General features: G+C 38.3%; 1 protein-coding gene across 3 annotated transcripts in view; it reads left to right on the top strand.

Moving 5' to 3' along the window:
• The window catches only part of TMEM131 (transmembrane protein 131), a 168,681-nt gene that overhangs the window by 121,571 nt on the left and 29,293 nt on the right, over positions 1 to 17,817 (top strand). For all 3 annotated transcript variants that reach the window (XM_024213327.2, XM_026648053.1, XM_026648049.1), the window contains exons 18-29: positions 417 to 521; positions 2,191 to 2,277; positions 4,862 to 5,014; positions 5,912 to 5,987; positions 6,082 to 6,199; positions 9,492 to 9,630; positions 9,770 to 9,879; positions 10,363 to 10,429; positions 12,074 to 12,225; positions 12,877 to 13,019; positions 14,298 to 14,484; positions 15,772 to 15,957. In XM_024213327.2, the coding sequence (XP_024069095.2) occupies positions 417 to 521; positions 2,191 to 2,277; positions 4,862 to 5,014; positions 5,912 to 5,987; positions 6,082 to 6,199; positions 9,492 to 9,630; positions 9,770 to 9,879; positions 10,363 to 10,429; positions 12,074 to 12,225; positions 12,877 to 13,019; positions 14,298 to 14,484; positions 15,772 to 15,957 (1,523 nt within the window). The remainder of the gene's footprint in view (positions 1 to 416; positions 522 to 2,190; positions 2,278 to 4,861; positions 5,015 to 5,911; positions 5,988 to 6,081; positions 6,200 to 9,491; positions 9,631 to 9,769; positions 9,880 to 10,362; positions 10,430 to 12,073; positions 12,226 to 12,876; positions 13,020 to 14,297; positions 14,485 to 15,771; positions 15,958 to 17,817) is intronic.

Raw genomic sequence — 17,817 nt, 5'->3', positions numbered from 1 at the left:
AATCATAATACCATTGTTAACATTAATGCATGGCAGCTACAAATCCCAAGCTTGGTTCTGCTGTTCTTACCATAGTTAAATAACTCACTTTGCTCTCTGCCATGATATGTTGTGTTCTGTTTTGGAAAATTAGGTCTTATAAAGGGAAACTTTAGAAACATTAATCTAGGTAACACTGTAAATGTTCATGGTGGTTTGCAAACAAGTTTAAAAAAAATCTCCCTGGGCTGAGGAATTTACAGTCTAATTTAGTCAGAATATTGATTAAGTTGAAAGAAAAATAATTTAAACAGATTCTGTATTGGTATATAGAACTTGCAGTTTATTAGGTATGTTTCCTATTAACATTTCTGTTTATAATGGAAGAATGTGGCATAAAACATAAATGATTCATTATATATTTGTACCACTTACAGGTAATTCTAGCATCTGGTTACTATGCTGTGTTTAGAGTAAAACTAATAGCAAAAGAACTTGAAGGAATTCATGATGGAGCCATACAAATAACAACAGATTATGAGGTATTCTTATTGCCCACCTAAATGACAGTGGTGCTGCCATAGATGAGAGGCATTAATTGTTATATTTTGGCTATTGTGTAAAAGACATTTTATCCTATTGTGGACTGGTATTTTGTGCTATACTTTAAGGTTTTTTAACTGACTGAGATATTAACTCTGAAAAGCAGTTGCTACATTGGTGCAATAGTTGCTTGCCATAACTGATGCTGCAAACCACATCAGTAATCAACTATGAAGTCCTAACAGTTCCATTGATGACATGTCTGGATCCTGGTGGATAGAATACTGTATTATGCATATGTTACAATGAAATACAGTGGTACTGTATTTGCTCTGAAAGGATTTGAAAAAAAGGCAAGTTTCACTCAGCTTTCCACTTTGCTTCTGGAATCTGTTTCAATCTATTATGCGATGCTTCAAGGTGAGTCCAAGTGCATTGAGGCTCGATGCATACTCACAGCACCATGGATCTTTTGACATGATACACTGTGATGACACTCTTAGTGTATCATGTCAGTCGTTTGTGTGAAAGCTCATTGTAGCACCTCCTTGTGAGACGTTTAGAATGTGTTATCAGCCCACAATATGGAGTCGTACTGTTGGAGAGAAGTAATAGAAAGTTACTTTACTTGACCTCTTTGGTCTTCAGTGCTAATATCCACAAAATAAGATATATTCTAATCTATACAATAAGAGGAGTAACCTTGAAGCATATAATGGGATCACTTTCATTTTTAACAACATTTGGCTGTAACTTTTGATGTCTTTAAGTGTGTGTTGACATAGCATATTATAAACTATATAGTGAACTTTGTGTTTGTTTTTGTGCGTTTATGGAGTCAGGAAGTGTTGTAGCGTATTCTGAATGCAGCTACAGAAAAAGGGGATATTTTAGAAGTCTTCCAGTAGTCTGTATTTGGCAGAAATAATATTGGCATTTGTTTGCATATGCACCGATGCATACGTATTTGACCCTGTGGGCAACCGTAAAATCTGAAGCTGTTTGTTTTTTCCTGTGTGCGCACACACTTCAGTCTTATTCTGATTGTGAGGACTTCGTTGCACTGATATCTGTTCATCTTTAATATTACTTATATATATTCCAATCCGTAAAACAGACGTTTGTGTCTACAGCTTAATACTTTACCATGATTTATAGTGCTTCTAGAGCAGTTTAATATCTCCTGTATAAACACAAGTGCAGTATTTTTAAGAAGATGTCATAGTATTTTCCAAGGAAAAACAAAAATGCTCATTGGAAAGTTTGTAACTTGTTTGTATGTTTTATTCTGCATTGTACTGAGTTGCATATAAATTGATAGAATGCGTGTGATTAAGGAAAAATGGGCTTCTTAATATTTTTCCTGATAAACTTTTGACCTGAGGAATTTTCTTTTAGAAAATTGGCTGAGGAATCAAAATGTTGGGCTGGATGATGAGACTTTAAAATAATCATCCTTGCATTAAACTTGACACACTTGGTTGTCATATCGTTATGCCAAGTCTGTTGGCTTGATTATATGTAAATATGAAACATGAATAATAGAACTTTAGATTTTTAGAAAATGTGTTTGGTGTAACTAAAAACAGAAATAAAAGGATGAATAGCTGGACATATAAAGATTCCACTTGGAGAAGATGTATTACTAAATTTGTCTTGTTCTTTCAGATTTTGACAATTCCCGTGAAGGCTGTAATTGCTGTGGGTTCACTGACTTGCTCCCCTAAACACATTCACCTTCCACCTTCCTTTCCAGTAAGATATTTTCTTGACAATATTTTCTTCCTTTTTTTCTTCAGATCCTTTCCAGGAGCAACTTCCTTTATGATTTGCTTTATGACTTGTGAATTGCTATGCTGGAGGGAACCGTGGTGATTATTCTTAAACTCTCATTAGCCGCCACTATAGAAGCGCTTATCACCCCAGATGCTAGGCATGACACACACCTCAACTCCCCTTTTATTGTATCACTTGAACAGAGCCTGGGATATTGACTCCTGGCCCAGACTTGGCTTTCTATTCAGCTTCATTATGATGTAACTGTGCTCAGTTGTTTTCCCCATCATTCCTTCTGCATTAGTGCCAGGAATAAGAGAGAGGCATCTAATTATATCAGGTATATCTCCAGATTTCTGAGATCTTCAGAAGAAAGACTTTGAAACCAAAGAAACTCTTAAATTGGCCAGTTTACAAAAATACAAAAGTAGTTGTGTATTTAACATTGTTTCCCAACCTGGAGATGGGTTGCCCCTAAGGGGGTATGTGGCACAGTACAGGAACAATACAGCAAGGAAGCTGTATGATCCTGGATCCACTTTAATCCCTCTGTAGAATCACAATGACTGCTTGTGGAGATTTGCCTATCTTTCATCTCTGCTGCTGCAGCAGTCTTCATGCACTGAGCCCCAGAAGCATCTGATTTTCTACAGGGCTGTGTGTCAGGGAGCAGCCCATTAACCAGATCTTATCTTCTCTGCTCCCATGACATTTGGCACAACCATGGGATCACGTGCAGCCTGGCTCAGCTGAGAGCCATGAATGGATGATCACCCAGTCTGAACAGCATGTAGCCTTCTGATGGGTAGCGAACCAAGGAGGAGGGAGAATCATCAGGGAAAGGAATATAAAAACTAAAAGTGCAGGGGAAGAGGGAGATCAGAGAGGAGAGATGGTAGCAAAGGACCAGTGTAGGGGTGCTTTATTGCAAGGGCGTGAGTTGAGTAAAGGATGGGAATTGGATTGTTAAGATTTTTGAAAGGCTGTCAGCTCACAAAGGGTATCGTTCAGCTGTATAGTCTCTTCTTGTTGGTAATCACTGTACAGGTTTAAGAGAGTGTTTTGATTAAAAAAACAAAACCTATTAGTTTTTGCCAAAGCGTTTAATGTGAGTCCCAAATTGCCCATTAATAAAAGATGGGTGTATCTGCAGGACTCCATACATGGGGCTCTGGCACAGTCATTTCTTCCTCCTCTGGAATGTGTCCATTCATCAGGACAAAACGGTGTAGTAAACTATCCCTTCATGCACCAGTCATCACTTTGAAAAATGATTTTTCTTGTTTATGACACTTCAAGAATTTCCTGAGCCTACAGCCATCGTTGTGGCTTGCAAGCCCACAGCTGTAACTTACCCCCATTCTTCACCCCAGCTCATGCACTGAGATATATAAAAGGTAAATCTCAGATTTCATTTGAGGGAAAGATGCAAGTTTCTAGTCCTCTTCCTTGCAATAAAACCTCGAAAACATAATTTGTTTGCATCTCTCTATATTCTTTGGTGAAGGTTGAAAGGTGGTCACTGATCTTGACTAAAGATCACAGGTTATTCATAGTCCCCTTCACGTTTACCAGCATTGACCTTTGCAATGAGCGGAAAAACATGACCACAGGTCCCGTGATTTTTGGTAGGATCTCAGAGTAGTTTGTGGCTATGGGGGCTGTAGCATCTATACTGCCAGAGTTGGCAGTTAGGGCAATCACAATTTCCAGCTAAGCCAGTCCTCTACTGAGCATCCATGATGGCTTTTTGCCAGAAGAGGGAATATCTCAATGAGTGCCAGCGTGGTATAGTGAAATAGACACAGGATGGAGAACATGGGGCTCAAGCATTCTAATCAGAGTTCTGCAGATGACAGTTGAGTCATCTAACTCTTCTTCTTTAAAATGATGAAATGTTACTTACCTGCTTTATAGAGGGATGATCATGACTAGAGCTGGCACAAAAACTTGGAATTTCAAAAATTTTCTGTGAAACATCTATCTGTTTCTCATAAATTTTCATGAAAGTTTCATCCTGTTTTTTGGCCATCTCTGGTTGTGATGTTTTAGTAGTAGTGTTTTTAAAGCACTATATGTGTTCTACATTTCACCATATACATACTCGCAACCCCGCAGTAGCTGAGGGCCTACTGGATTCCAGAATCCTACTTTATTGTCCCTTTCAAAATACTTCTAAATGTTTGCAGCTATGCACCAGTTCCATCACAAGCAGCTGGTTCCCCTTCTGCCTTGGGGGAACCTAAAATCCAGCCCTTGGTCTCCCTCTTTTGGCACCTTTAATATAAAAGGAGTCAGATACATTTGGGGAGTATCTCAAAAAATCATCTTCCTAATCCTCCTCAAAATTCTTAGGGTGGTTTTGTGCATAGTAGTGTGATAAACTGGAGAGGAATTGACTCCGTTTTGGGAGGGCAGAACGAAAAATTGTGCAGGCCTCAACCAAAATGCTAAGGTAGGTAAATGCTACCTGTGTAGGTAGATGTCTGATGGCTTGCCCACTATGTGTTGTGAGTGGGAGAAATGTATACAGTATAATTTTTTTTTCTTTCCTTTCCTTTAGGGGAAAATAGTTCATCAGAGTTTAAATATTATGAATTCCTTCTCTCAGAAGGTGAAAATACAATATGTACGCTCTCTGTCCGAAGATGTGCGGTTTTATTACAAGAGATTAAGGAGCAATAAAGAAGATTTAGAGGCAGGAAAAAAATCAAAGGTTGGAAAGTTTTGTGTATTAGTACTAATAGGTAGTTTTTCTTTAAACGTAACACATTGATAATTTTGCAGTTATTCAGAGAATCAAGAATATCAGGGTTGGAAGGGACCTCAGGAGGTCATCTAGTCCAACCCCCTGCTCAAAGCAGGACCAATTCCCAACTAAATCATCCCAGCCAGGGCTTTGTCAAGCCTGACCTTAAAAACCTCTAAGGAAGGAGATTCCACCACCTCCCTAGGTAACCCATTGCAGTGCTTCACCACCCTCCTAGTGAAAAAGTTTTTCCTAATATCCAACCTAAACCTCCCCCACTGCAACGTGAGACTATTACTCCACGTTCTGTCACCTGGTACCACTGAGAACCGTCTAGATCCATCCTCTTTGGAACCCCGTTTCAGGTAGTTGAAAGCAGCTATCAAATCCCTCCTTCGTTCTTCTCTTCTGCAGACTAAATAATCCCATTTCCCTCCGCCTCTCCTTATAAATCATGTGTTCTAGTTCCCTAATCATTTTTGTTGTCCTCTGCTGGACTCTTTCCAATTTTTCCACATCCTTCTTGTAGTGTGGGGCCCAAAACTGGACACAGTACTCCAGATGAGCCCTCACCAATGCCGAATAGAGGGGAATGATCACGTCCCTCGATCTGGTGGCAATGCTCCTACTTTTACAGCCCAAAATGCCGTTAGCCTTCTTGGCAACAAGAGCACACTGTTGACTCTCATCCAGCTTCTTGTCCACTGTAACCCCTAGGTCCTTTTCTGCAGAACTGCTGCCTAGCCACTCGGTCCCTAGTCTGTAGCCATGCATGGGATTCTTCCATCCTAAATGCAGGAATTTTTCTTTATTTTAGTCATCAGAGATGCTTACTTCATTTAATTGTTCTTGTACATTTTGCAGATAGCAAATATTTATTTTGATCCTGGTTTACAGTGTGGGAATCACTGTTATGTTGGATTGCCTTTCTTATCTAAATGTAAGTAATTTTCATTTTTGCAATTAAAATCTCAATGTATTCCCCCCACCTTAATATTGAAGGGTTGTATAAAAGTATGGTTTTTGTTTTTTAGCTGAACCTAAAGTTCAGCACAGCTTAACGATGCAAGAAGATGCATGGGATTCTGATTGGGATTTGCATGAGAACTTGTTCAGAGTGTGGGCAGGAATCAGAGAGAACTCAGGTCATAGGTGAGTGTATATTTGCCCTGTGGCCTGTGAATCACTTGATTCTTTTTGTTTTGTGTTGCCTGTTTACAGTATTGAATTGTTGTGTTGCCAGAGAAGGGCAAGGAATAGTTGCTAGGTTTGTTCTTCTAAAAGAGTTTGAAGGGGGGCAAATGACATTTTCCTGAAGGTGCTATGTTTGGCTTAGGTCAGTGGTTATCAAACTTTTTTTTTTTTTCTGAAGACCACTTGAAAATGCAGAGGGTCTTGGCGGGCCACTTAATGATCTTTCCAAATGTTATTGGTACCGTTAGCGAACTATTGTAAAGCACTTCGGATAAAAGCGCTATACAAAAAAAACCCCCTTAATATTAACATTTTTTTGTTCTACAAATAAAAGCACACAACTCATATTTTAATATCAGTAGTCTTACCTTTCTAATGCGATGAATGTGCCCTCTCTTCCCCCACCATGGCAGCCCCCGAGCTGGGGCTGAGAAGGGGGGGGGGGGTCTGTCCCTCTCTCCCCTGCAGTGACTGCGTTCGAGCTGAGGCTGGGAAGGAGAGCGGGGGTCTCTCCCTGGCAGCTGCAGCCCTGGAACTGAGGAAAGTAGCCTCTTTCTCTAGCCACCGCAGCCCTGCACATCCCAAATTCCCCCCACCCCCTCTTCTCACCCCACTGCCCTTTCCCACCTACCCTCTATTCCCTCCCCAAGGCCACCACCTCACCTTACATGTGCATCTTCTCCAGGGGCTAGGCACCTAATTAGTGGAGTCATGCCTGCACGGCTCCACTAATTAGGTGGGTGGCCCTTCATTCTCTCATATGCGGCCGCCCAGGTGTGCACCTTAGAGGAAACTATCCACGGACCACCTGAATGGAGCTCGCAGATCACTGGTGGTCCATGGACCACAGTTTGAGAACCTCTGGCTTAGGTAAATCAACTAGTGTGAATTTGTAGTTGACCATCTTTCTTTGTAAACTAGAAGGCTAAAAGAAACCCCAGCTTACACAGTATTCCTAAAATATGTGGTATTGCTTGTGCAAAATAGCTGCTGTGCTCCTGTTTATCTGGATTGTCTCCTTTTGCCGCTGTACTGAGATAACTTTATTCACCACTGAAAAGTAGCAATCGTTTAGTTTTGTGTAAAGTATTTTGGGATACCTTTTTGAAAGGTGTTATATGGAGCGTGATAATGATTAAAAACATATTCAAACTAATGCCTAAGAAGTTGAACTGTTGTGTGGTGCTACTGTGCTCTGTTAAAAGCATCTGCTATATTTCATGCATGAAGTGGCTGCTTTTCAATGGTGGATAATATGTTCAATGTCTCAAGGGTATTGTGTGGATTAGTTAATGTTGGCAAAGTGCTTTTGAGATCCTATTTATTGTGATAATATCCATTTTAACTTGGATTTTATTAATGTTCTAGACTTTGTGAAAACACAAAAAGACTTAACATAGGTAATGAAATATTGCAATAGAACTATATCAACAGCCTAACAAAAGTGCCTGGCACATCGCTCAGAAAGCACAACAGTAACTCTTAAAGGAAGGGAAATATGACCCTGTCAGAATTCCCTGAAATTATCTACTTTTTGCAGCTTACATTAAAGGCTAGAATATTTGAGGAAGAGGGAAAGAAATACAGGAAAACACATCTCCAAATAGTTACATGATGCAGTGAATGTGTAAAGCCCTCTAAATTCAGTTAAAGAAACAAATAATACAGAGAAACTTTAAACAAAGAATAGGGCGCGCTTGGTCTGAATACTGGACAGACCTGCCTGGTACTAAAGCCACGCCAACAGAAGGCCTTGGCTGAAGTGCTTGAGACCTATAGAACCCTGACTTTTTGTCCATACCTCCAGTGCTCCCATCTGCCTACTGAATCTCCACACCAGCTAGTAAGTTTTATTTGGGTGTTGGGCTACTCTGTCCCTGACTGGGTGAGAATCTCTTTGGCCTGGTCTGATGACTCATCACACTTATCCTTCAGTTCCGTTTCCTCCCTAAGCTTGTGCGCTGCACCTTTCAGCATGACTGTGGCGCTCAGAAGAGTGAGTGCACTGAGCAGCTGGGCCAGAGAAGGGAACATCACTGGGGCAAGAGGAAAACTGTATTAGGGATACAGAAAAATTTAACAGCTTAGTTCAGTTAGACTAGATGGCTAATGCCCTATCTCAAATTGGAATCAAATTGCAACTGGATCAGGGGACAAACATGTATCCTCAGTACTGTCATCCCTAAGCATTCAAATATCATGACTCAGGCCTCATTAAATCATGAGGTTTAACATAAATAAATACAGATACTCTCCGGGTTGCACAAACCCGACTTACAGAAATACGGACTTACGGAAAAAGTTCCGTACGCTTTTTTTTTAATTTATTTGTGTAATTGTCGGAGATACGTTCCCGATTTACGCAAAACTCGACTTACACAAGGCGTTCCGGAACGGAATGCTTGCGTAAGTCGGGGAGCTTCTGTTTGAGATTCTTTTCACTTACTTTCTGGATTGGACATTTAGGGTTCACTTGGGTCAGATTAAGATTTTTCTCTGCAGCCATGGGAGTTGGAAACTCTTTGTGAAAAGCTTAACTTTCATTAAAATCATCTGACTCCAGGATCTGGTGCTGAAGAACACCAAATATCCTGAGACTTGTGATAAAATGGTGGGAGTTGGCATTGCTGTAACATGGTTCACTGTGTGTCCTGTATTTATGACATAGATAGACTTTAACACAGTTTGTGAAGCCGTATAGCTGGAGCTATACCATATTGGACCAGCGTTTAAAAACAGCTAATGTTTATAGAAGTAACTTTGCATATCCACTCATGGGTTTTAATACTGTTTGACCCTGTTCACACTGGACAGCCAAACAGTATTAGAAAAGGATTCAGCAGTAGCTGTTTACTCTAACTCCCTTTTTGCACCACTGTAGTCAGAGCCTTAGTCATGGTCTCACTACGATAAAACACCTTTGTAACAAAAGAATACTCTGGTAATTGAAGGAGGCATGGGAGGAACAAAACAAGAAAGCATAGAATATTCTGCAAAGGTGTGACAGCACAGACAGTGTGGTTGTGTTGTCCCTTTGTGCTGTGCTTTCCTTTTCTTATAACTGAAATAGCAGTAAGTACAGGTAAAGATCAAATGTTTGACAAAAGTAAAAATATATTGAAGAGTGGTGCATTCCAAAATAATTATACATTTTCTAGAGTGCATGGAAAGTTAACAAAATGTTGTTGTTTGTTAGGCTATCGACATTCCACTATCACAAGGTGGATTTTATAACTTTTTTTTTTTCTAGATTGAGTGCCATGTTTGAAGTGGACACAGATCTCCAGAAGGATGTAATATTGAAAATCACAGCCGAACTGGCCTGGCCATCCATACTTGGTTCACCACGCCATTTAAGTTTTCCACTTACCAATACCAACAGCTCATCAGTAAGTGTGTGTGTGTTAATAGGATCATTTTACAGTGACACAGCGTACTATGAAATAGGTCTTAATATTTGGAAAAGTTTCACTACATTCACAATTAATATGAATGTAAATGTTTGTCAAATTGTTGCTTTTGTATTAGGAGGAAGAAATTCTTCTAGAAAACCCAGCAGATGTTCCTGTCTATGTTCAATTCCTTCCTTTAGCTCTGTATTCCAACCCATCATCTTTTGTAGACAAATTAATAGAGCGGTAAGTATCGTTTGGAATATTTAAACTCCTCTTGCTTTGATGCCAAATGTGCTACTTGCGGGGAGGTGAGGGGGAAATCAATGCAGTATTTATCAACAGCGGCTGTGTTGTAGAGAGAATTCAGAGCTTTAGTATAAATGGGAAATGAAAAGGTAAAGAAACTTTAGTACACTTTCATTGCCAGCCATCCGTTTGGGGCAAAGCTGGTGAGCTAAACAAATGCTTCAGATTTTCCTCTTTGGAATGCAGAGTGGAGAAGGGAGAGAACAAGCAAAATAAGAAAAATGAGTGGCCATTTTATCTGTGTAGTCTTCATTACAGTCATCTTAATATAAATCCTGTGCTTTTGGTTAGTGTTGAAATCCAGAAATTATTTGAAAGTGTTATAAAGGCCATATTGTCAATTATGTGAATTTCATAAATACTTGTACATCCTATCTCACTGTAATATAGTTTGGTAAGAAGTATATGTTTATATTTTAGGTTTAACTTGAGTAAGCCAACAAATTTCAATTTGAGGACACTAGAATTCCAGGTTTCCAGAAACTCTGTAAGTTATTTTAAAACACTTTCGTCTTTTCTAATAGTTTTTACATAGCCACACAAATATTGTATAATAAAAATACAGCCATAAAGTCTTCAAAGTTATGACTGGCGTGTGATGTTTGTTGGATATGTTAATGGAAATTGCAGAGCAGTTTTCCTGCAAGTCTGGTGTGTAATTCAAATTTAACTTTTTTTTCTATATGTTTATTCTTTTATGTAATTATAGAACTTAAAGATGAAAAATATCTGTCTTATTTTATTCATCCCCTTACTGATATATAAGTATTCCGTACAGTATATTCTTGGATGCTAGTTTTAAATACCCAGGTGGTGGGGCATCTGTCACTTCACTTTTCATTCAGAATTTTTTGACAGTCTTAATTTTACTTGTGATCCCCCCTAAGCAGATGTTCTCTTTGAGTGTATAAACACTTATTCTTTTCCCTCCAATTAGTCAGTTTTTAGTTAAGCTATACCTAGTTACTTATTTCAGAGTTCTCAACCTTTTTCTTTCTGAGGTCCCCCCCAACATGCTATAAAATCTCCATGGCCCACCTGTGCCACAACAACTGTTTTTCTGCATATAAAAGCCAGAGACAGCATTAGGGAGGAGCAAGCAGGGCAATAGCCCAGGACTCCACACCACAGAGCGCCTCGCAAAGCTAAGGTGCTCAGGCTTCAGCTTCAGCCCTGGATGGCAGGGCTCAGGGCCCTGGGCTTCAGCCCCATGCGGTGGGGCTTCGGCTTTCTGCCCTGGGCCTCAGCAAGTCTAATGCCAGCCCTGCTTGGCAGGCCCCCTGAAACCTGCTTGTAGCCCCTCATGGGGCCCGGACCCCTGGTTGAGAACCACTGACTTATTTTACTATCGTCTCATAAATCAGTGCTTTCTTACAGTAAGATCAAGATCAGGAAAAGGTCACTTGAGAAATTCTTAGAAATTTTAGATTTGTGTTCTCCTTTTACATTGGTAATACTTAGCCTGTCTACCTCAAAGTGTGTTCTGAAGATTTAATAATTGTAGAGCACTTTGAAGATGTGAAGCACTATATAATTGCAAAGTAATAATATTAGCGTTAGAGATGCACATGAAACAACCCCCTGAATACCTTGTCCTCTGAGGGTTTTAGGAACCCAGGTGAATGTTTTGTAGCTCAGATTGCGCATGGTGAATAATCCAGTTGCACCACTTTGAAGTTGGTAATAAATATAGGATTTTTTTGTGCTGTAGATCTTTTGTTTTTCTGTTAAAGGCTATGATAGCTTAAAAATTAAAAACAACAAGTGTTGCATATCAACTGGTGGCAGAATAGCAGCTGCAGCCTGTTCTTTTTGCCTGATCAAACTCTCATTGACTTAAGACTATTTGTATCTTACCAGTTACTTGAAGGGAACTTCCAGTTCATGGTGGACACTCTTGTGAATAAATGTTTGTGTGTATTTAAAAAAAAAAACTTTTTTTCTGTTACCCTTTAAGTCTAATAGAGAATTAGAAGACTTTAACTAGGCTAATTAAGTATTTAAACAACTTCATCAGGAAGCACGTTTTGATATAAGAATTTTTTAGAAAATATAGTTTGTATGTACTCAGTGGAATCTATGAAAAATTCCCTATTTTTAAAAAGTGGTTTTTATTTTTCATTGTCTTAAGGTTCAGCCATTGCAGAGCACTACAGGATTTGCAGAGGGTCTGTCTCGACATTCGGTTTTAAACATAGTTTTAAAGCCTGGAGAGCGAAAATCTGTGAAAGTAAAATTTACTCCAGTTCTTAATAAGACTGTTTCATCATTAATTATCATCAGGTATGGTAGGTCTCTGAATTAGATTTGAGTTAATTAGGTTCTTATTTATGTGTAGATTACACATTTGACACTTGTGACCAATAAATTGTCCCATTGTTTCAAGATTAATTGTGGAATCTCCAGGTTTGGAATGATGGATTTAGTTTGTATACATTACACTATGATTTACAGTGGTCAAAGGCATTCAGTTCATATCTTCAAATATTCACGTATTGCCAATATGTTTTCTATATTAAGATGTTTAGATTCTTTTCAAGTTCATCTGTACATTTTGTATTGAAAGTAGGGACTTGTCAAACACTATTTTCCTAAAATATTCTTGCTTTGAGAAGTCGAGAGTTTAAATAAGTGTGTTTACTGTTTGAAAGAAGCATGTAGGAGCTTTGCAGTTCTAAGTGTTAATGATAAAATTTTATTATAACTAAATCATGAGTTTCTTCACTAAAATTTAGTATGCTTTGTGTTGGTTACTGCAGCCCCTAACCTGCAAACACTTATGCATGGGAATTGTGAGTGAGATTACTCATATACATAAGACTGTTCTAGGATTGGGATGTAATGTAATATAGTTTGTGAACATGTTTGTGAGAGCAGTGGAGTGCATATTTATTTTGCTAAAAGTTTCTTCTTTCCCCTATTCTCTTTATACAGAAATAATTTGACTGTAATAGATGCTATAATGGTACAAGGCCAAGGAACAACTGAAAGCCTGAGGGTTGCAGGCAAGCCTCCGGTTCCAGGAAGTTCATTACGTTTTAAGATTACTGAAACATTATTAAAAGACTGTTCAGAAAGTGAGTATTCTATGAAGACCTACTACATTGAACAGAAAATCTCATGACATCTGATATACACAACTACGATTATCTGCAGTAACTAGAAAATATCACTTTCTTGTTTTATAATGCCAAGATGAAATGAATCTCTAAAAAATATGTAAAATGTGTGAACTTGTGGCTGATGTACCATGACAAATATTGTATTTCACTATACAAGCAATATTTCTGAGAATTTTTTTTATTTTCATAGTGTCATTTTGTCATTGTAAACAGATTAATTAGGAAATGTAAACATACAGATGAAGGTCTGTCCAACGTTACTTTAGTTTAAAGTGATGGATACTAGAGGCTATATAACCTCAATTTTTAAGAACAAAAGAGTGAAGACAGACAAAAGTAACAGACAGCCCACTACAATGGCCCTGGATCTCTCAATAGGTGAACCAAAGCAGCAACCAGCCCTCTGTCTTCCTGAATCCTTTAGCAGCCCTCAACGCAAACAGTTTGTGCAGGGGGCAGGGAAGGGAGAGGGTAGAGGAATTGGGGCTGAAGAACTAGTCAAGAAGATTTGGCCCTCAGCCTTTGCCAGAGATCCATAGTATTTCTTCATGGATGGTCAGCCAAACCCTTCTCCATTGAGTGATGTGTAGAAAACTCAGTTGAAGTTGAAAACTCAGATCCTACCTCTAAACATGTGCCTCACATTGGTTTTCCACTAGCAGTGTAAATTCTTAAAAGGCCATATTCCTCTTAATGATGCTGACTTCAATGTCTTTGATGTCATCCATGAGCTTTATTTTCGGGATAGAAAAGAATTTAGTGTTAAAGTACAGATAATACTACACATACTATCTGAAAGTAATGTTTACAATGTTCAGTTAAATGCTGCTAGTACAGGAACTGCGTACAGAAGAAACGTATACACACTGATGAACAATAGCTTACACCACTACACAGTTGGGGAGCAGGTTTGTTATAAGCAATATTAGTCTCAATAGAGTAGCTTTCTCCAGGTTTTTTGTGAATAATAGATGCTCTGGAATTGGACAAAAACCATTCTACTTGACAGCCATCTGACACTGCTTGCAGAGACCTCTGTTTTAACATCTTGTCCAAAGGTCAGCACTTCGACCACCCACCACTTCCCTGATGCATGTATTTCCTAGTATCACTGTTGGGCTTAAAGTGAGGATGGTACTAACAGAACTTTGCAAGCATTTTTTGTAGATAATGAATTTACTGCACTATAGTGGCTTAACACAGTCCTAATTGCATTGTTCTATATCTTTTTAGAAATGAAATTAAAAGAACCAAATTTCACACTGAAAAGAACATTCAAAGTGGAGAACACAGGGCAGCTTCAGATTAATGTGAAGTCCATGGAAATCAGTGGATATACATGTGAAGGATATGGATTTAAAGTTGTTAACTGTCAAGAGTTTACACTAAGTGCCAATGCCTCTAAAGACATTGTCATATTGTAAGTACATTGTTGAAGAGTGAGGCCATTTTCCTCATGTAGATCATTTGAGAATACTCTTACGTTAGAAAATGTATGTACAAAGCTTTACTCAGTAAGAAATCGGTGTTGATTAAATCCTTTTTTTTTTCCATTTAAACTTTGAGTTGCTTAATTTTCTTCTGTATGAACAAAAATTGTGACACTTCCTTTCCTTTCTAAAAGTGGAACAAACAGGTTGTAAGAACCTATAAAAGAGATTTCACAGCTGAGTACAGTGTTGTATTTACTGGTCATTAAACAGTTTGCTGTGAACTTGGAACTGTATAAACAGATGCATATTAAGACAACTTCATTCAGGATATTGTAGAATATAGACCTAGATTAACATATCCTTTTGGTTAATTGCAGTGTGTACTGAAAAGGATCCATCTGTGTATTATGAGTGCATTATCATCATGTACAGCATTTTAACCCTGCAGGCTTTGTGTATGCTGCACTGACTGAAATTGTAGTGGGTGTTTTAATCAAGAATTGGCTACAGAAAGGACCCTCTGCTCCAAAAATGATCTTGGGCCCTGATTGTATTTAATGCTTCTTTTGTATACTAATTGATTAGCCTTTACTAAAAATTCATAGAATTTAAGACTGTAAAGGAGCACTCTAATTAACTAGCCTGGCCTGCTGCATGACATACGCCATAGGCTTTCACCCATGAATACCTGCATCGAGCTCAACAATTAGTGATGGGATTACAGCATAGCTTTCTAGAAAGATATTCAATCTTGACTTGAAGATGAAGTGACAAAGTTTCCACTTTTCTTGGTAATCTGTTTCATTGCTTAATTACTGTCATTCTTAAATTTTGCATTTTTTTGCATAATTTTAGTTTGATTTTTTTTTCTTAACAAAAAAAATGGGTCCAAATTTAATTCTAACCATTGTATCTAGTTGGCTTCATCTGCTAGATAAATCTGCCCTCTGGTATTGGCTTAATTCTAGGCCTTCCCTCTTATTGAATATATTCTTTCTGTGTATGTACTTAAAGACTGATTTCATTGTCTCTTAAGCTACTTGAATAATATCCATAGGTACTGTTTGGCTAAGGTGTCTGGGAGACTAGTGATCATCCTACTGATTCAGTCAGTTTCGGCAAACCTCCTCAAATTACAGTCATTGCAGTTGCTATTATCTTTTTAAAATACGAAAAGGATGAATAATGCAAATTATTTAGAACTTAAAACTGTCTTACTGGATTTAGTCTTAAAAAATATGGACAGGTATAACCATCTGCATTTACTTTTTCAGGTTTACACCAGATTTCACTGCTTCCAGAGTCATTCGTGAACTGAAGTTCATTACAGCAGGAGGCTCTGAATTTATATTTGTATTGAATGCATCTCTTCCATATCATATGTTAGCAACATGTGCAGAAGCCCTGCCCAGACCCAATTGGGAGCTGGCACTGTACATAATCGTCTCAGGAATAATGAGGTATGAGTTGCTTGTACCTGCATAATGTACATGGAGTTGTCTGAGTTTGAATACAAAATACAAAGGGTAGATGCTTTGATTTTAGTATAATTTAGGATACATTTTGTATACAGTGCAATTGATAATTGATGTAAAATAATGTGTTCTGGTAAGATGAAGTTAAGAACAAACAGGTGCAAACTACTGTGGATTTTGTGCTAACACCATGGTGTTGGGAATTCTAACTTTCTGTGAAAAACTAGTACAAAATACAGCATATGTTTGTCCAGAACATCTTTGCTAAGATCAAATATTGTACTCCTATTAACCATGATGATGTGTGATTATTTATAGCTGTAACTAAGCCAGACTTGAACTAAGTTGGGGATTGGTCCTGCTTTGAGCAGGGGGTTGGACTCGATGACCTCCTGAGGTCCCTTCCAACCCTGATATTCTATGATAAGTTATGAATTGAGGCAACGTTGTTAAACATGGCTTCTTTTGGAGGTGAGAAGTCACTCTTCCACAGCGCAGCACCTTAGGGAGATATGAAACAGTGACTTACATGAGTTTAGCAGCAAATGCCTTTTGAATGATTTAATTCTGCTGCCATCTTTATATGTGATAGACAACTGGTGATACTAATAATGGAATTTCTGAGAACCTGGAGGGCATTATTGAGTCATATGTAAAACATTTAAAATAGAGTACCATCAGTTAGTGAGGTTACATAGTAGCATATGAATACACCAGACAACAAAGCACATTTTGCTAGGCAGCGTACAAACACGTAGTGAGATAGTCCCTTCCAGGAAGAGCTTACAGTCTAAATAGACAAAACAAAGAATGTAGCGGGAGAGAGAGGTGCACACTGAGGTGAAGTAAGTTGCTCAAGGTCACAGCTCAGATCAGTGGCAAAGCTGGGTGTAGAACCTGGGTCTCCTGACTTTCAGTCCAGTACCTCCCCCAAGAAATATTGTAGTTACAAACAGAAATGAAAATAAATTTGTTTTGCAGTTTCACTGTATTGAAACACTACTGACTGAGTATAACTAAAATATCAACAGTAAAACTGTAAAAATAAGAACTGAATGATGGAAACATGGAAACAGAAGAAAAATTATTTTTTTTTTTACTCAAGCAACAGTGTGTTATATAAACACACAAATGCACTCTTTTTTCCTCCCAGTACAATCACTTGATGTGTGTATTCAATAGTACTTTTAGTCTGCACACTAAATCTGTTGACAATATTTTAGTCCATCTAGTATATTTTAATTACTCAATGGCATTTTTAACCCAAGAATTAAAATTTCTTCAGTTTCCTGTGCATTAAATCAGATGCTAACCTATGCTCCTCCCCTCATCTCTCTCCCTCTTCCCCCAGTGACAGTGTGGGTTTGACAGGAAACAGTAGCTAAGGCCAAAATTCTGCCCTCTTATATAGAGTATTGATGAACTTCTCTGGAGATGTTTCCCTATTGTTTGATTAATCTGTTTTCCTTAGCTCTTTTATCGCATCTTGGGTGTAAAAAATTTTTGTGAATTGGTACTTCATTTCACTCAGTGGAAATATCAAGAAGCTGTCAAAAATTTGGAAGAAGGAGACGAGACCATGCTGATTGAAACAAGTTAACTTCTGCTTCAGAAACTTATTTTTTCCATAACTTTTTGGTTTGGGGATCACATCTATATCTTGTCTTTGTACTTTAATTGTAACTCCCATAGTAATATGTGTACATTGAGGGGTTAAATAGGTGTGTGTGTCATGCTGGGATTTTGCTCTTTACAGCAACCTATAAAATTGCTTTTTTGGGTACTGTTCACCTTTTAGCTTTCGATTTGTTGGCAGAAGATGCATCTTCTTTGCCTTGTAGCATT

The sequence above is a fragment of the Terrapene carolina genome, unplaced genomic scaffold, assembly GCF_002925995.2.
Source record: "Terrapene carolina triunguis isolate 2854851 unplaced genomic scaffold, T_m_triunguis-2.0 Scaffold21, whole genome shotgun sequence".
Taxonomy (NCBI): Eukaryota; Metazoa; Chordata; order Testudines; family Emydidae; genus Terrapene; species Terrapene triunguis.
This window is presented reverse-complemented; position numbering and strand designations above follow the sequence as displayed.